General features: G+C 38.2%; 1 protein-coding gene across 1 annotated transcript in view; it reads left to right on the forward strand.

Moving 5' to 3' along the window:
* The window catches only part of LOC106879429 (peflin), a 30460-nt gene that overhangs the window by 5583 nt on the left and 4036 nt on the right, over positions 1-20841 (forward strand). The window contains exons 2-4 of the mRNA XM_014928984.3: positions 16691-16868; positions 18406-18561; positions 20139-20282. Of these exons, the coding sequence (XP_014784470.1) occupies positions 16691-16868; positions 18406-18561; positions 20139-20282 (478 nt within the window). The remainder of the gene's footprint in view (positions 1-16690; positions 16869-18405; positions 18562-20138; positions 20283-20841) is intronic.

The raw sequence follows: 20841 nt of genomic DNA on the forward strand, positions 1-20841 counted from the left end.
TACTAAATATCTCTGACAATGTAAACTTCAAAATATTCTCCATGAAACTCTTCTGTATTTGTTGGTTCATGAATGGCTGTGTGGTTAAGGAGTTTGCTTTGTACTCGCATAGCTTTGGGTTCAGTCCTACTGCTTGTCACCTTGGGTATGTGTCTTCTACTGTAGCCCCAACTCTACAGAAGTCTTATGAGTGGATTTTGGTAGATGGAAACTGAAAGAAACCTGCTGTGTGTGTGTTGTATCCCTGTTTTAACACTGCATCCTAGTTGTAAACAAATGTTGCTCTCATACAAGTGGTGTTGTCCATTTACATTTTTCAGTGAAACACGCCTAGCCATTATGCTGTTTGTGTTCATCAGATTAAAGGAAATATTACCTTATTTGGAAACGGAGGGGGGGGGTTGATGACAGGAAGAGCACCCAGCTGTAGAAAATTCAACTTTGATGTATATCTTTTGACTCATGCAAGCATGGAAAAGTGAACTTTGAAATGATGATGATGATGATTTATCTAGTTTAGTTTAAATTTCTACTCTTGATTCAGTGTTCTACTTTAGTCTGTAGTGGTTCCCTGCTTTGATTGCTGTGAGACAAGAGAATTTCTGGATTTATATAAGAGGTCTGGATTCAATTGTTTACAAAGCTTATCAAAATAGTTAGTTTGTTAACACCAGAGTGTAGTGATAGTAGCGTATGTTTTATAGCAAGACTAACAGGCTGCAGGAATTTTATTTCTGAGTAGAAATTGGTATTTTGGTGCAAATACAAATACACACACACATAAGTATATACGTATATATATTTGCTGCTTTCTTCCAAGGAATCTAATGCTCTTAGCTTAGTTTTTCCTTGGGGCTGGTCAGATTGGAGCAATCTCGAGTAGAACCAGCCAAAATTGCAAAGATAATCTGGATCTCGACTGAGGATAGTAAGACTCCGAATGGCCCATCCTTGTTTTCTTTGTATCATCTGTCTGGATGTTTTGTTGTTCCTTTTTTTGTATCACCTAATTGTCTGGATGTTTTGTGTTCTTGTCCCATTTTTGTGTTTATATATATATATATATATATATATTACAAATTAAAAGGGAAAAGGATTATCAATTTATTAATTTATTAATAAATCAACAATTAATAATTTTTACCAAGCCCTTCGGTATGTAAGCACCATTATCGGTGGAGAACTTATTTAAAAGTTCATATATATTTATAAACATAATTTAGGGATCAGCAAATATTTGCTTCACCACATACCGAAGTTCAGAAATAGCAGCTGTTTATATATATATATATATATATATCCACTATAGCAAGATGTCTGTCTCTGTTCCTCTATCATGAACTGACACAAAGCCACTTCCCTCAATACTTCCTCCACTCCCAGTTGGCTTGGGGTGTCTTGGAAGTTACTTGGTGATACCTCCTGTGCACCCAGTACACTCTATAAAGTGGTTGACATTAGGAAGGACATCCAGCCATAGAAGTCATGCCAAAGAAGACAATTAGAGCTTGGTGCAAGCTTCTGACTTGCCTACTCCTGTCAAACTGTTCAAGTTAGCATGGAAAAAGAGATGTTAAATGCTGTCTGTCTTATCTATCTATCTATGTCTGTCTGCCTGTCTAATCTATCTATTCTGTCTGTCTATCTATTCTGTCTGTCTATCTATTCTGTCTGTCTATCTATTCTGTCTGTCTATCTATTCTGTCTGTCTATCTATTCTGTCTGTCTATCTATTCTGTCTGTCTATCTATTCTGTCTGTCTATCTATTCTGTCTGTCTATCTATTCTGTCTGTCTATCTATTCTGTCTGTCTGTCTGTCTGATCTGTCTGTCTGTCTGTCTGTCTGATCTGTCTGTCTGTCTGATCTGTCTGTCTGTCTGATCTGTCTGTCTGTCTGATCTGTCTGATCTGTCTGTCTGTCTGATCTGTCTGTCTGTCTGTCTGTCTGTCTGTCTGATCTGTCTGATCTGTCTGTCTATCTGATCTGTCTGTCTATCTGATCTGTCTGTCTATCTGATCTGTCTGTCTATCTGATCTGTCTGTCTATCTGATCTGTCTGTCTATCTGATCTGTCTGTCTATCTGATCTGTCTGTCTGTCTGTGTGTCTGTCTGTCTGTCTGTGTGTCTGTCTATCTGTCTGTCTATTTATCTAATCCTTCTGTGTGTCTATCTATCTGTTCTGTCTTATGTGTCTAATCCGTCTGTGTGTCTATCTAATCCGTCTGTGTGTCTATCTAATCCTTCTGTGTGTCTGTCTAATCCGTCTGTGTGTCTATCTAATCCGTCTGTCTGTCTCTCTAATCCGCCTGTGTGTCTGTCTCTCTAATCTGTCTGTGTGTCTTTCTATCTAATCTGTCTGTGTGTCTTTCTATCTAATCTGTCTGTGTGTCTTTCTATCTAATCTGTCTGTGTGTCTTTCTATCTAATCTGTCTGTGTGTCTTTCTATCTAATCTGTCTGTGTGTCTTTCTATCTAATCCGTCTGTCTATCTCCCTAATCCATCTGTTTAAACAGCTGCTGTCGCATGTGGGACAAATCCGTTTGTCACCTGAATCTGTCGTCAATATTGCTCTGCCACCTTCCTTTAACCAGGAAGGTAAGGCAGTTTTCATCGTACTGATGGCTATGGTGAAAGAATGTGTGTGGTGGACTTGTTTAAACAGCTGCTGTCGCATGTGGTACAAATCCGTTTGTCACCTGAATCTGTTGTCAATATTGCTCTGCCACCTTCCTTTAACCAGGAAGGTAAGGCAGTTTTCATCGTACTGGTAGCTATGGTGAAAGAATGTGTGTGGTGGACTTGTTTGAAAGGTTTAGAGACAAATACTTTCCTCTCTGGTCAATCTCTCATCAACTTTTTTGAGAATTACTTGAAAAGAAAGGTAAGAGTAGAGAGGGAAGTTTTGTCTAATGAAAGAGTTAATAAAAGGTGGGTGAATGTAGCAAAAATGGTACACATGAATGATGGAAGCACTTTGAGCATTAACCTATAAAACAAACAAAGAGAGAGAGAGGGCACTTTGCTCTCAGAGATTTTCCCTTTTGCCGAGGTTACCGTGGTTATTGTTTGTACGTTTTTCTTTCCATGGATAAATCTAGTCAATGTTATATTTTCTCCCCCTTTTGGGAATTCAAATTGTTAAAAAAAAATCACCTTGTTATCTATTTGTGTCCAAAAACGTCCCTTTTTTTTTTTTTTATCCCTTTTGATTGATTTCGAAAAAGAAAAATTTTACAATGTATTGTCCCTTCTGTATTAAGCATGTGTGGCTAAATAAAGAAATCTGTCTTGTCTTATCTGTCTTGTCTTATCTGTCTTGTCTTATCTGTCTTGTCTTATCTGTCTTGTCTTATCTGTCTTGTCTTATCTGTCTTGTCTTATCTGTCTTGTCTTATCTGTCTTGTCTTATCTGTCTTGTCTTATCTGTCTTGTCTTATCTGTCTTGTCTTATCTGTCTTGTCTTATCTGTCTTGTCTTATCTGTCTTGTCTTATCTGTCTTGTCTTATCTGTCTTGTCTTATCTGTCTTGTCTTATCTGTCTTGTCTTATCTGTCTTGTCTTATCTGTCTTGTCTTATCTGTCTTGTCTTATCTGTCTTGTCTTGTCTTATCTGTCTTGTCTTGTCTTATCTGTCTTGTCTTGTCTTATCTGTCTTGTCTTGTCTTATCTGTCTTGTCTTATCTGTCTTGTCTTGTCTTATCTGTCTTGTCTTATCTGTCTTATCTGTCTTGTCTTGTCTTATCTGTCTTGTCTTGTCTTATCTGTCTTGTCTTGTCTTATCTGTCTTGTCTTGTCTTATCTGTCTTGTCTTGTCTTATCTGTCTTGTCTTGTCTTATCTGTCTTGTCTTGTCTTATCTGTCTTGTCTTGTCTTATCTGTCTTGTCTTGTCTTATCTGTCTTGTCTTGTCTGTCTCTCTATCTATCTAGCTGTCTGTCTGTCTGTCTCACACATAATGATGCAAATAATCTTTTGTTAGAAGTCAATATATTTACGAATGATTGTAATCAACTTCATTGCCATATAGCTGTTTCTGCTATGAGAAGGAATGCACTGCCTCTTAAAACAGAAACAGCTATAAGCTGATGAAGTTCTCCTGTCATTCAATTAATTCATATATATCACATGACTGACCAGACTATGAGATGTTGTTATACATCACTTGTCACAATGCACTTGGCATTGTTTTTATTTTTTTTAGCTATCAAATGATGCCACCCGACTGGCTAGGTAAGCAGGCCAATATTCCCCCTGATTGGAAGGCCAGTCCGTCTCAGAGTTGCTCATTTACAACTGAATGGACTGGAGCAGCAGGAAATGAAGTGTTTTGCTCAAGAACACAACATGCTGCCCAGTCTGAGAATTGATCCTATGATCTAGTGATTGTGAGTGCAACACTCAAACCACAAGGCCATGCACCTACACACATAATGTTGGCTTTATGCTAGAGGAGAAAGGGCCTGAACAGGTTTCATGCTGTAGAGGAGTTAGATGGCTACTCATATTCTTTTCTACTCTAGGCACAAGGTCTGAAATTTTTAGGGAGGGGGCCAGTCAATTAGATCGACCCCAGTACGCAACTGGTACTTAATTTATCGACTCCGAAAGGATAAAAGGCAAAGTCAATCTCGGTGGAATTTGAACTCAGAATGTAAAGACAGACAAAATACTGCTAAGCATTTCACCTGGTTTGCTAATGTTTCTGCCAGCTCACCGCCTTCATTTCCGAGTATATATTCTTTTCTACTCTAGGCACAAGCCCTGAAATTTTTTGAGCGGGGTCCAGTTGATTAGATTGACCCAGTATGCAGCAAATACTTAATTTATCGACCCTGAAAGGATGAAAGGCAAAGTCAATCTCAGCTATAGAGATATATATTGTGTGATGTATGTGTGTATGTTTGTGTCTCCTTGTCTTGACATCACATGTCATTCATTTCCAATATTCTGTGAAAACATGTCCGGTCATGGGGAAATGTATCCTTGCTTGGAAATAGTTTGGGATTAGCAATAGGAAGCACATCCAGTTGTAGAAAATCTGCAACAAATTCCATCCAACCTATGCAAGCATGGAGAAATGGATTTTAAAACGATGATGATGATGATGAACCAGATATTATCCAGTTTAATCTATTTTAAGTATCTCTATCAATCTCATAACGACACAATTCCATTGCTATGTGGAATGTTTTCCTGTTGGAGGCTTGAGAATCCACTTGTAAACAGGAACTTTGGACATATTTGTCCCTGAAATCTGCCTGGTTCATGTAGTTTATAAGCAAGCTAGATAATTTGATTGTCTCTCTCATTCATTCAGTCCATTCTGTGAAGTAGTTAAAGAAGGCATCCAGTTCTAAAAAACCAATACCATAAAATGCAAAATGTTTTATGCAATAACAGGTATTGGCATTGCTTTGTTTTTCTGTGTTGTATATAATAATAATAATAATAATGAAATTATTGTGTATAGTGCTCAGGTGTACTACAACTCATCAAAGATGTACAGTGCATAGAATTATGTACAAAAGTCAGGAAAGTGAACAGTGTATGAGTCATAGTAATTATGTGTGCATGTGTATGGAGGTGGGGATATCAGGTGTAGTGTAGGACGCATGGAAGTTTTAAAGGATGCTATGTCTCAGCAACTAACAACTGATACAGGTAGTTTGTTCCATGCTTCAGCAACTCTGAGTGTGAAAAAAATGTATCTGAAAGTCATGGGAGCTGTGCTGTTTTCTAAGACACTTCAACAAAACTGTCCAGCCATGGCTGTACAGAAAATTGGTTGCAAAACAACGATGATGATGACAATAAACTTCACTGTTTTAATGATCCAGTTGTTGCGGCTTTCTAAATCTGTAAGTGGTGTTTAGTAGATACTGTTAGTTATAGACTAACTGGCCATGTGAAAAGTCCATGGTTTAATTGGAAACAACCACTAAGTATTACAAACCAATACAGTATTTTAAATGTTTTGTTTATAAATTATATGACATATTTATTTCTTTATTGCCCACAAGGGGCTAAACGTAGCGGGGACAAACAAGGACAGACAAAGGGATTAAGTCGATTACATCGACCCCAGTGTGTAACTGGTACTTATTTAATCAACCCCGAAAGAATGAAAGGCAAAGTCGACCTCAGCGGAATTTGAACTCAGAACGTAGCGGCAGGTGAAATACTGCTAAGCATTTTGCCCGGCGTGCTAACGATTCTGCCAGCTTGCTGCCCTAAACTTATATGACATATTGCCTTATAAAGCTTTTTTCACTTAAAATCATTATCATCGTTGTTTAACGTCCGCTTTCCATGCTAGCATGGGTTGGACGAATGCGATTTATGCATGAGCAAATATGGTGTCCTGAGAGCCATTAAATGAAGTGTTTGTAACCCACCAAAAGAAATCAAATTAAACAAATGACTGAAATGGAGTATTTTCCTTGAGGATAGACAATATTCTTTTGTTAGAATATGTCTTTGTTTAGTTTCCACTCATCTGCATGCTAATGGTGTGTGCACATGTACATACACCCCCACTCTCACATATACGCAGAAAGACCCAGCTAATTGTTGTCTGTGTGTCATAGGTGGAGGCATGGCTGTGTGGTTGAGAAGTTTGCTTCCCAAGCCCATGGTTTCAGTTTCAGTCCCACGCCATGGCACCTGGGACAAGGGTTTTCTGCTAAGCCCTGGGTTGACCAAAGCCTTGTGAGTGGATTTGGTAGACAGAAACCAGGAGGTTTTTTGTGTGTGTGTGTTTGTCTTATCTTGACTTGGCATAATTGTTGAAAAATAATTATCACTGTCCTACAAAGTGTGTCATTCATTTCCAACTTTCTGTGTGAAACATGTCTGGCCATGAGTAAATACTACCTTTCTTAGAAACAGGTGAGGGTTGGCAAGAGGAAGGGCATCTGGTCATAGAAAATCTGCCTCAATATACTCCATCCAACCCATGTAAGTACAGAGAAGTGGACATTACAAAATGCAGGTGATGATGTGCATATATGTGCACCAGTAGTGTTTGTATGTGTGTGCATGTGTTGATAGCATTCATTTGACTCCCTCCCTCTTCTGCTTTCTCTCTCTCTCTCTCTCTCTCTCTGTTGTGCATAAACTTTTCCCACTCACTTTTCCACACTGACAGACCGTTTCTACAACAGGAATTTTCCATTAGCATTTTAATACAATAAATTGATGCAGAATGAATAGTATATGAAAATGTAAGTTTTCTCTCGACTGACATTAAACCTATTTCATTGACAAATACTGTAGGTAGTGTAAACGTGCTAAATAATGACATCATTACACTTCAGTCTATTATCAATAATGTATCATAAACAGAACAGATAACTCGTGGAATCTTTGAACCTTTAATTGTCCTTCAGAATCACACCATACTCCTGCCTTGGCTGAATTTCCTGATAGCATTTAATAATTTTTATTGTACTTTTGTTTTTGTTTCACTTTTTTAAATACAAAAATATCTCTGTTATTTGTGTTCTATATTGTATTTTTAATAATTTTCAAGTGGCCCTGGAAGTTCTGCTTATGTTCTCTATCACTTACATAGACAAATGAACAGATGGTAGCAGCTACTTGCTGTCTTTGTTCTACTTGGTCTGCAAGTATATCCAGTTTCAGGCTGGCCTATACACTGTGGTATATTGTGGTTGATTTAATGGAATGCAACAATGTTATAGTCAAAACATGCTTCCTTTTTGTGTTTTATCTTGACTGACACACATGTATATATGTGCGTATGTATATTTTTACACACACACACACACACACATTTCATCCATAATCGTTAGTCTGACAAAATAAGGTTTATTGTTTGCCTATGGTGGACTAATGATTATGGATTAAGTGTTCATTCTCTCGTAGACTTATATTTGTTTCCTTGTTTTTTTTTGTTTTTTTTTATTCTAAGTGGTTGTACATAGATTCTTTTCAACTTGTCATATATTATGATGATAGCAGCAAGACCAATCTTTGATGCTGCAGAGCTTTTCTTCATGTTTGTGCTTTGTAGTTTTAAAGGGACAGTTGGCCAATGCAATCCAATCGTACTCTTTAGACTTGCAGGTCTGACCACAGTGGCTCAGAGATCTAAGACAGCTGCAGTGACCAGCACGCTGTAGGTTTTACATTGGAGTGATTTGCCTTAACAGTGCTGGAGAGCTCCCTCAACCCTGGAGTTGCTGGAGGAATGTCAGAGTGGGCACCAGGACTCTTCGATTTACAGTTGACCCTGACTCCCCTACCCTTTTCTTTTCCCTAAGCACTCATGACATAATGAGGATTTGTGTCTGGAGTTTCTTCCATAACATGTTAATTAGACCATAACTGAGATCGTTTCAAATGCTACTACTTTGGATCAGAGTAGATCTGGGAGCAATAGTTGCTAAGAGGTGGTTCCATGCTCTTCAAAACCCTGGAACTCCTCAACCAAGGCCTCACTACCAAATGCAGTTTAAAGTTACACCCTGGATAGGAATCTGCATATATGGTATATTTGGGATAAATTTGATGATTTTTTTTCAAATGTCTCCTTTTATTCAAGAACAGCTTGTATTAGTTGAACAGTCAATAGTGTGGAAGAGCATAAAGATTAAAGTTGTAGGTGAGAAAAAGTTAGCTGACATGGAGGACTGGAGGCCATTTGAATATTGGAAACGGAGTTACCTGTATCATGAAGATTTGCAATGGGTACGAAAATGCTGATATCATGACTGCTGCTCAATGCTCTGTGGACACTAAAGGCTGTAAGATGTGACGTGGACAGCTGCAATGGAGACTATGAAGCCGTGGCCACTAGGAAGGGGCACATCAGGCATCTGATTGCTGGACTTTATCCAGCAGCTGTAGGATAAGGTGAATGAAAATTCAAGTAAGGGAATCCAAGCTTTGGCAAGAAATATGAGTTTTGGAGTTGCCACCATGAAGCTGGTACTGAATGAGCACCTTACCGCTTGTACAAGAGGTGCAAGGAACAAATTCTATTAACCAAAGCCAATGAGAACCATTTGACAGAACAACAAGTGGCTTGTCTACAATCTTGTCCCATGTATTATCAAAACCATGGTCTTTGGGTGCGTCTCCAGTGGGTGACATCATGCTGCCCTGCATCTTTGAACGGGGCCTGAGGCTCAATTCAGATGGCTATGTGAAGCTGCTGGAGACTGTGGTCAAACCCATGCAAGTATGGAAAACTGGACATTAAGATGATGATGACAGCTTCATTGTTTAGTCCACAAAGTGAAACACATATATCTACAGCCATGTTGAATTTAATATGAAAACCAGCCCTTATCCAAGTTCATAGAACGGTGCTGGGTAATGGCTTAGATACAGACACTTGAAGAATAACGAATTGAACTCCATTGAAACAGACATATTACACATCCCATGAGCATTGAGGAGCCATTACTTCATCCATGAAATCCAGAGGCTGAATAAATCTGAATAAGTCTACATCTCTGTCTAGTACAGAGAATCTATCCCTGTCGGCTTCCTTGATGATGGCCACAAAGCTAAAATATTCTTTCAATGTTCTCTCTGAATATTTCACTTGGGAGTTGCTTCTTCATATCATTGTATAATATTCACCATTTTTTGATAATTTCACAGACTTTGCTATGTTAGGATCTATAACCATGTTTGTATCTCAACACTCTCAGCTTAACTGACACCTACCCTTGTTCGTGTCTTCTTCATAAGTGTTGAGATGTATGGCAGAGATCATGGATTATTGAGGAAATCCAGGTATTACAGTCTCATTGAACAATCTCTCTAAGATGACCTTAGGAATGTTAGACACAGCAGACATAGACCTACTTGATCAATCATTTGACAACAGCTGATTGATTTATTGATGACCACACTGTGAGCAGCTGTGCGGTTATGGAGCTTGCTTTTCAACTGTGTGGTCTTGGTTTCAGTCCCTCTGTATGGCATCTTGGGCAAGTGTTTTCTATAATAGCCACAGGTTGGCCAAAGCCTTGTGAGTGTATTTGGCAGATGGAAACTGAAAGAAGCCTCTGTGTGCGTGTGTGTGTGTGTGTGTACTCTTGTCTAGACTATTGTGTGATGGTGGTAAATTAGCATCATCGTTATCTAAGCAAGTTTGTTGCTTTCTAATTTTCCATGAAAACTGTTCATGGAAAAGTATTAATTTGTTTGGGAACAAGTTAAAGTTAGCAACGGCAAGGGCATCCATCCAACTGTAGAAAATGTGCCTCAACAAATTCTCTCTGACCCATGCAGGCATGGAAAAGTGGACATTAAATGTATGAGTGATGCTTGTTAACCATTGCGTGGTTGTTGGCTTTTCGCATAGACATGTTGGTATTTATAGCGAACGTGCAACAGGAAGTTGTGCTATTTCTGCCATTTCAGTACTGTCTGAAGATGAAAGAGCAAGTGATGGACTTCATCTATTGATAGCTTATCAAAATGTCATTGATTATTGATAAAATCAAAGTACTTATGCAAAAGTATTTAGAAAGTAAACATTTGTTGGTCAGTCAGGACATTTGATATTGTTCATTTGGCAATGCTTTCTTCATACTGTGACACTTGAGAAAAAAATGGCTTAACCCATTTGTTACACTATTCCTGTTGAGATACTCTGTGTTTCTTTCAATTAATTTAAAATATAACAAAGAATTTAGTAAAATAACTTAGTTATGATTTGGTTAGTGTTAGGAACATAAATTGTGACTAAGGTTTGATGGAAGATTTTTTACTCAAAACTTAGAAAAACAAGACATTTGTACGACGGAGCCAGAGGTGGTTTCAGCTGGGTTGGTATCGAAAGGGGAAAATGGAGTTAATTCTTCTGGGGTCATATTTCTGTTGAAATACACTTGCCTTCATTTCAGTCAATTTTGAAAATCGCTAAGTTATGGGGACGTAAACACACTGGCATCGGTTGTCAAGCGATGTTGTGGGGACAAACACACACACACACACATATATATATATATATATATATATACGATGGGTTTCTTTCAGTTTCCGTCTACTAAATCCACTCATGAGGCTTTGGTTGGCCCGAGGCTATAGTAGAAGATACTTGCCCAAGGTGCCACACAGTGGGACTGAACTCAGAACCATGTGATTGGGAAGCAAGCTACTTACCACATAGCCACTCCTGCGCCTATATATATATATATATATATATATATATATAGTGATGCGATAAAGTAGTTGTATGCTGTCAACTTAATGTGACAGTCCCATGAAGGGAATAATACTACTGCTATTTAGCCCGAGGAAGCTGCACCGCTTCCTGTTGGCCTTAACACATTTCCTGTGTCTTTATGTTTACAAGGGGGAGACAAGCACCCTCACCCAGCTAGGCCTGCATCCAGAGATATGTTTCTGAGTCTTTGCTCGTCATCCAGACTGATGATATATATATATATATATATGAGTGGACAAACGAAAGAAAAGGGCACTCAACATTTAGAAGGAGTTACATGTATTATTTAAAACAGTTTGATTCAGTTATGTGCTACTTCAATCCAAAGTCAGAAACAGTCAGGCTCCCCTTAGGGGGCCTGCAAAACTTGAAATAGCACAGAACCGGATCAAACTGTTTTACATAGCATATATAAATATTCTTTTCTACTCTAGGCACAAGGCCTGAAATCTTTGGGGATGGGGCCAGTTGGTTAGATTGACTCCAGTATGCAACTGGTACTTAATTTATCGACCCTGAAAGTATGAAAGGCAAAGTTGACCTCGGCAGATAATATATACATATATATATACATACATGTATTTATTGTGTGATGTATGTATGACTGTGTGTATGTTTGTGTCTCCTTGTCTTGACATCACATGTCATTCATTTCCAATATTCTGTGGAAAATATGTCCGGTCATGAGGAAATGTATCCTTGCTTGGAAATAGTTTGGGATAGACAATAGGAAGCACATCCAGTTGTAGAAAATCTGCAACAAATTCCATCCAACCCATGCAAGCATGGAGAAATGGATTTTAAAACAATGATGATGATGATGAACCAGATATCCAGTCTAGTCTATTTTAAGTCTCTCCATCATCTCTATCAATCTCGTAATGACACAATTCCATTGCTATGCGGAATGTTTTCCTGTTTGAGGCTTGAGAATCCACTTGCAAACAGGAACTTTGGACATATATGTCCCCGAAATCTGCCTGGTTCATGTAGTTTATAAGCAAGCTAGATAATTTGATTGTCTCTCTCTCAAAGTTAATAATGAGCTAATCTTTTTTCCTCAATAGCTGTAGAATATTTGTCGTTAATGTTTGTTTATGGTGTGTCTTTTTGTTACTCATAACTTTTTGACAAAAGTGTGATAAGTAGCTTGCTTACCAACCACATGGTTCTCGGTTCAGTCCCACTGTGTGGCACCTTGGGCAAGTGTCTTCTACTATAGCCTCAGGCCAACCAAAGCCTTGCGAGTGGATTTGTTAGACAGAAACTGAAAAGAAGCCTGTCGTGTATATATATATATATATATATACACACACACATATATGTGTGTCTGTGTGTTTGTATGTCTGTGTTTGTCCCACTAACATCGCTTGACAACTGATGCTGGTGTGTTTACATCCCCGTAACTTAGCGGTTTGGCAAAAGAACCGATAGAATAAGTACTAGGCTTACAAAGAATAAGTCCTGAGTTCGATTTGCTCGACTAAAGGTGGTGCTCCAGCATGGCCGCAGTCAAAATGACTGAAACAAGTAAAAGAGAGTATGAATAAAAGTTATTGGTGATGGATGGCGATTGACTGTGAGCATGGAAATGTTATGAAGACATTGAGCAGAAAAAAAATTTGAGAAATCTGGAACCCATAAATTATGAATTGTTACACGTACAGTGTGGTCTTGTAGACCTGTTCACCCATACTAGGAAAATAATATCAAAGCAATACTACTTGTTATAATAAACAGGTGTGGCCATGTGGTTGAGAAACTTGCTTCTGAACCATATGGGCAAGTGGCTTCTACTTTAGCCCTAGGCTGACTAAAGCCTTATGATCTGAATGACAGAAACTGAAAGATGCCCATCATATATATATAAATATATATATATATATACGTGTGTGTGTGTGCCGGACTGGCCCTCGTGCCGGACTGGCTCTCGTGCCAGTGGCATGTAAACAGCACCCACTACACTCTCGGAGTGGTTGATGTTAGGAAGGGCATCCAGCTGTAGAAATTCTGCCAGATCAGATTGGAGCCTGGTGTTGCCTCCTGGTCCACCAGTCCTCAGTCAAATCGTCCAACCCATGCTAGCATGGAAAGCGGACTTTAAATGATGATGATATATATATATATATCCTTTATTAACAAGGCTACTGATGGTTTCATGTGGAAAGACCCTCACAATTGTTGAAGCATGCCACATGGAATTGTTGATACTTGTCTCCATTTTGGAGTGAGGATCTCTTCACATGAAACCTTTTGTAGCTTTGGTGACCCACAGATAAAGAATATTTATGCAACAATGCAGAGTTGGAGCACTCAGTCTCACTGTTTGATATTAGCATTACATACTGTTGTATATTGAAACTGTACCCCCCCCCCTCCCGGTAAGAAAAGTGAAAGTAACCAGCCATTATAAATAGACTAGTTGACGTGAGAAGGTCAAAAGTATGTGTAGACTGTGTTGATAGTCGTGTCTTATCTGGTATAGTAATTATACTGTGATACTAAGTGGACGTAATAACAATCCAACCTTTTGAAGATAATAACTCTGTATGACTGGGGGTCGTACCATGCTATAGAGCCATTCTATTGATGAGTTCGGAATATAACAATATCTGTTAGAGCTACAACCATTGTCAAAAGACAAATACAACAGTTGCAAAAGACCACTTTACAACACATGCATACATGGCAATAGCATCAGTGATTCAATGGCTGAGAGTTCTGTGCGTTGGTACTTGTCAAACCTTTCCTGTTTAGATACATACATACAACATATGCGTACTGTTGTCTTAACATTACATGATGGTTGTAAATGAGTATCACCATCAAACAAGCAATGTTTTCATTTCCTGTCTTCAGTGGAAAACATGTCTGGCAGTGGGAAAAAAATTACCTTTTTTTGAATTCGACGTCTGGCCCCCATGCCAACGTCTCCTTCATTGGACACTAAACTTGGCTTGCGAAGACCTGTTGGGGCAAGCGAAAGTGAAATCGTGATGGAACCACTGTTCGAGCGTGATCGTTACCAGCGTCGCCTTACTGGCACGTGAAAAGTCATTCGAGCGAGATCGTTGCCAGTGCCGCTGGACTGGCTCCTGTGCAGGTGGCACGTAAAATACACCATTTTGAGTGTGGCCATTGCCAGTACTGCCTGACTGGCCTTCGTGCCGGTGACACGTAAAAGCACCCACTACACTCTCAGAGTGGTTGGCATTAGGAAGGGCATCCAGCTGTAGAAACTCTGCCAGATCAGATTGGAGCCTGGTGTAGCCATCTGGTTCGCCAGTCCTCAATCAAATCGTCCAACCCATGCTAGCATGGAAAGCGGACGTTAAACGATGATGATGATGATGATGAGGTGGAGGCTGGTGACAGGAAAGGCATCTGACTGTCGAAAACCTGCCTCAACAAATTCCATCGAAACCATACAAGTGTGGAAAAGTGGACATAAAGCCATGTTGATGTAATGTTTGCTCCTCATCTACGAAATGATTTTATAAAAATAGCTTATCAAGTGAAAAAGAAAAAAAGAAAACAACACTTCAGTCTGGATGGATTGAGTAAATGTGAGGGAAATGAGTTCCAAAACACATTGGTTGTAGTGGTATTTCCATAGTTTTTAGCTTCATAAAAGTTATCAGTTTCTAAATGTCACTCCCCGCCCCATCTCTCTTCAGACTTTATTCAAAGGAGTTGCAGTAATTATTGTTTTGTTGTTCTGTTAGAATATCTGTTTCTTTTAATGATAGTTATTTATATGAATTGCTGCTTAGAGCAACATTGATAATTGCTGTATACATTGCTTGCTATCAGTCATTTAACAATAAACTTTAATGGCCTTATCCAGAGTTTATCATTCTGCTCAGTCATTGACTGAGGCTTACAGAATCAATAACACTTTTCACATGAGTTTTTTTTATGTTGATAATGCAACAGTTTATCTTCTCTCCATATAGAGCACTGCCTTTAGTCAAACTAATCGACCACAGGACTTATTCTTTGTAAGCTTGGTACTTATTCTATCGTCGCCTTTTGCCAAATTGCTAAGTCACAGGGACATAAACACCAACATCGGTTGTCAAGCGATGGTGGGGTGGGGAACAAAGACTTGACGCATAAATACATACATAATGTGAAACTCCGAGTAAGTCTTTTGTTATATTTCTGCTGCTTTTAAATAAAGCATATTACTCTACCTTTGGTATTTGAGTACTCTTTTTTTTCCACCTTGTTGCACATTTATGTGCTTACTCCGGTATATATATACACACACACACAATGGGCTTGTTTTAGTTTCCGTCTACCAAATCCACTCACAAGGCTTTCGTCGGCCTGAGGCTATAGTAGAAGACACTTGCCCAAGGTGCCATGCAGTGGAACTGAACCCAGAACCAGGTGGTTGGGGAGCAAGCTACTTACCACACAGCCACTCCTGTAGCTATTTCTGCACAATGTTAGTAAATAAATGGGTGCAGTTACTTTAAATCCGACAAGAAGTAATGGAAATTGCTTACTAGTCGGTATCCTAGTTCCAACTAGTTCTGTTTTATGGTTTGGTTGCTACCATTAGAAAAATATCTTTTGCTATAAGACAGAGCAGTCTTAGCTGTATTGTAGGTTCCTGAGAAAATCAAAGCACTGAGCCCTCTTGTATTTATTTATTGCTTGCTTACTTGCTTATGACAGCCAGTCAAAGGTGATGACAGCATTGATCTGAGACATTCCTCCTCCTCCACCTCCAGCACACTGTTTCTCATGGGAGCTGACATGGCTGATGATACAGAATGGGAAGATCCTTTCGCATTGAGGGCAAAGCATACATAGGTCAGAATTGGGCCTCTACACCCAGGAGGCCTTTGGGTAACAGTCTGTTGTTCCAATACTTAAGATAGTACTGCTAAAAGATGCTTGCTCCAATCTCTTTTACAAATATATTTAAGATAATTTTAAGAACTATAATCCATTTTAGTAAATGTATATTTTAAAATTTAAAAAGAAAAAAAAAAGAATTCTTTAAAATCCTTTTGCGACCATATTTCTGCTAACCCTTTAGTTTTCAGATTATTCTGTCAAATGTAATGCTTATTTATTCACATTGTTTTGAATTAACCATAAATTATCTCTTAGCTTTAAAATTTCTGATGATGTGATTATCTTTAGAATGACATTGAAGGGCAGGTGTGAGAAGATAGACATGGTTGGTTTTAATGATAAAGGCTTAAATTACACTGCTTTGTTTTGATTTATTTTGAAATTAAAAAAGAGTTTAGTAAAATAACTTTGTCATTATTTATCTGGTGTGTGAAACATAAACTAACAAAATTTTGTTAAAGTTTTAATTTAAATCACTTTAAAAAACTGAAGTTTGTATTGTTTGACCAAGGGTGGCATTGAAAGGATTAAAATAAGTTTTGATAATGGTTTTCAATTTCTGAATAACAAATTTTCTATTTAATGTTTTTTTTTTTTTTTAATGTAGAATCCTCCGTTGGATTTATACAGTAATCCAAACATGGCTCACCAGCAGTACATTCCGATGCCTGGTCAAGTACCGCAAATGCCACAGTATACTCAGTTCCAACCAATGCCAGGCCAATCACCATATGGCCAACCACCCTATGGATATCCGGTCCCTCAAGGATTTCCTCCTACTCAACGTAAGACGGTTGTTTTTTTTAATTCCTTTGTTCCAAGAATATCTGATTAGTACAGTTAGCTTTGCAAAAAAGAATTTAAATTGTATAAAATTAAGAAAGTATTTGTTTAATGAAATATTTCTTGTTGCCCATTACAGTTGAATAATTAACTACATCATAAAAATTTTAATTAAAAATCTGTTTGTTTCCCAATACTCTTCTAACTTTATCAGTTCTCCTCCTCCTCCTCATTTGCCATTCACTTTTTCATACCTGCATGGGTCAGATGGAATTTCTCAAGATAGAGTTTTTATGGCAAGATGCCCTTCCTGTTGTCAACTTTTACCTGTTTCCAAGTAAGGTAATATTTCCCCCATGGCTAGACATGTCAAGATACACACACACATATGCACACACACACACACACACACACACACACACACACACACACAAAAGCTTCTTGCAGTTTCCATGTACCAAATCTTCTCTTAAGGCTTTGGTTGGCTTGGGAGTAAAGTAGAAGATACTTGCCCAAGGTGCCATGCTGTGGGACTGAATCCAAAACTACATAGTTGGGAAGCAAGTTCTCAACCACACAGCCATGTCTGCCTATATATATATATATATATTTTATGCACCCTTTTAAAGCCTAGCCAGGCTCATAGGCCCGATTTCCAGGTTTCTATGGCGTATGTGTTCCCCCCAGCTGTACGGGACGCCAGTCCATTGCAATGTTACTCAGGAAACAGGAAGAAAGAATGAGAGAAAGTTGGGGCAAAAGAGTACAACAGGGTTCGCCACCACTCCCTGCCGGAGCCTCGTGGAGCTTTAGGTGTTTTCACTCAATAAACACACACAATGCCTGCTCTGGGAATCGAATCTGCGATCCTCCGACCTCGAGTCCACTGCCCTAATCACTGGGCCACTGCGCCCCCATATATATATATATATATATATATATATATATATATATATATTCCCCCCCCCCCCCCAATCAAAATCTGTCTTCACTTCTCTTCATTTTTTAATGTTCTCCTCTCCATCTTTGATATCGTACATAAATTTCTTTCTCACTTTGTCTATCTTTCATTCACTCACTCTCTGGACTTCTATTATTTTTGTCATATTATCCCTTTGATCCCTACAACACCTCTGTTGTCCAGCTCTAATTTCTTCCTATGCTTTCTCTTTTATGTCTTTCTTTCTGTCTCTTGCTTGTGTTCTTTTCTATATTTCACTGTCTTGGTTGACTACTGATCATTATTTTTTTCTCTTTCTCTCTCAATGCAGTAACTGCTTTCTCTTCTCACATTCCAGTATATAGTGTAACAGAATGAGCTAAATTAAGTGAAAGAAAAAGAGATACATGTTTTGGCCTTTTATAAAGTTTATCACTTAATCACAGCCAACTGCAATACTGATCAGAATTTGCATTTATATAAAAAAATATATCATCTATTATGGAAATTCTTTGTGCCCCTGTGCAACTGGTGTGCGTGTGTGTGTGTGTATATACATATATATATATATATCTATATTCTTTTCAATATATTTCTAGCCACGGTACCTCCAGGCATTGACCCCGAAGTATATAACTGGTTCATAAGTGTTGATGCTGACCATTCTGGGAAAATTTCAGCCAAAGAATTACAACAGGCCTTAATTTATGGCAACTGGAAACATGCAAATGATAAATCAGCACGTTTAATGATATGTAAGTATTTCTTATTTCATCACGTGGCCTTGTAAAAACTGGTTAGGAAATAAAGATAAAAGAAAATATATCCTGTATGCTTAAAACCTAGGTGGACTTTGGAGCTGGTGTTTCAGTTTGTGATAGTGTGAACAAGTTGAAGTGACAGTAACGGTGTTATAATGATAATGTCCAGAGAATAAAATCCAAATATTCCTCTTTTGAAACTTTTAGTAAAAACTGGACCCAATCAGTGATTTTAATAACTTGCAACCCTTTGATCAGCTTTAGTTTTGTTTGAGGTCAATATGATAACTTGGAGCAAACTAATTTTCATATGTTTATTTTTATATTTATGGCAAAATGACCTAAATTCATCCAGTTTGTCTTTCTGTTATGTAAACAAGAAGACGAATTGGGTGAAATTAGGGCATTTTTGCTATAAATATAAAACTAAACATTTAAGAAGTTATACAATATAATAGGTGCAGGAGTGGCTGTATGGTAAGTAGCTTGCTTACCAACCACATGGTTCTGGTTCAGTCCCACTGCGTGGCACCTTGGGCAAGTGTCTTCTACTATAGCAGAAGACACTTGTTGGGCCTCAAAAAGGCAATGACAAATGAGCAAGACCTTCAGCAACATGCTGTGATTGATAAGAAGACTCATTAAACCATTGTGGAAGATACTGGTGTCATGCACTTGGCACCCATGCCAGTGGCACATAAAAACACCCATTACACTCTCAGAGTGGTTGGCATTAGGAAGGGCATCCAGCCATAGAAACTAGTTGCATAGGTGCGAGTTGCATGACACCAGCACAGGTGCTAGTTGCATGGCACAGGTGCTAGTTATGCGACACTGGCATCGGCCACGTTGCCTGCGTGAGGCCCAACACTCAAAAGGTGCTTTTTATGTGCCAGTCACGTGACACTGACAACAGCCACAACTATGATTTTACTTGGCTTGATGGGTCTTCTCAAGCCTCAAGGTCTCGGTGACCGGTCACCAGTGAGGCTCACTGTTCAAAGACCATGCTTCACCACCTCATTTCATGTCTTCTTAGGTCTACTACTTCCACATGTTCCCCCCAGAGCTAGAGATCAGCACTTCTTTACACAGTTGTCCTCATCCATATGCATCACATGACCACACCAGCACAGTCTTCTATCTTGCACACCACCTCTGATGCCTCTTATGCCCAACTTTTCTCTGAAGACCCATCAAGCCAAGTGAAATTGTTATTGTACTAGATTCTTCATTTCAAAATAAACCAGTGCATAGGCAGTGTATTTCAACAGAATTATATTAATAAAAGGGTTAATAATGACATACTTATTTTACTGAATTCTTCATTATTTTCAAAACTAATTAAAACAAAGGTTTTGTATTTCAACTAAAATATGGTAATAAAGGGGTTAAGTTATTAAGTTATTTTTAACAAAACCAATCTAAATTTTCAATTATTTTAGAATTTAATCCAAATACATAGGGAATGTATTTTAATTACTAATAACATATTATTAACAAAAGTATTAAACCTTACCATATCTATAATATTTCTAAAATTTAATTTCTTTTGTTTTCTGAATGTCTAGCAATGTTTTCTAAAGACCACAGTGAATCGATTGACTTGATCCAGTTCCAACATCTCTGGAAATTTCTCCAAGATATGCAGGTTGTTTTTAACAGATTCGATCCAACTCGTTCTGGAAAAATTGGTATGGCAGAATTACAAACTGGTGAGTAATGCTAATTTTGATTGAGCATTTTTATCCCTTATTCCAAAAATTTTATCATTTTGCTGAAGGATGGTGGAGAGGTGACCAACATTCTTTTCAATGCTTTCTTTTATCTCTTTACATTCTGAGTTCAAATCTTGCGAAGGATGATCACATAAGTTGCAGTTAAATACATTGCTATGTGGTAAGAAGTTTGCATCCCAATTACATGGTTCTGGGTTCAGTCCCACTGCATGTCACTTTAGGTAAGGGTCATTTACTATAGCTATGGGCTGATCAAAGCCTTGTGAAAGGATTTGGTTGACAAACTCAAGGAAGCCTGTCGTATATAAATATATATATAAAAATATATATGAGCAAGGTCGTTGCCAGTGCTGCTGGATTGGCTCCTGTGCAGGTGGCACGTAAAAAACAATGCAATCATTACATCAATTTAAATGCAGTGTCATCTTCAGCTGCACAAATACATAAATAGAATTTTAACCACTACTTGATATTTTGTTGCTTATTTTGATTTTATTCACCTTACTTCGAGCCGTGTGGATAATACCGGACTGAC

The sequence above is a fragment of the Octopus bimaculoides genome, chromosome 3, assembly GCF_046866305.1.
Source record: "Octopus bimaculoides isolate indiv1 chromosome 3, ASM4686630v1, whole genome shotgun sequence".
Taxonomy (NCBI): domain Eukaryota; kingdom Metazoa; phylum Mollusca; class Cephalopoda; order Octopoda; family Octopodidae; genus Octopus; species Octopus bimaculoides.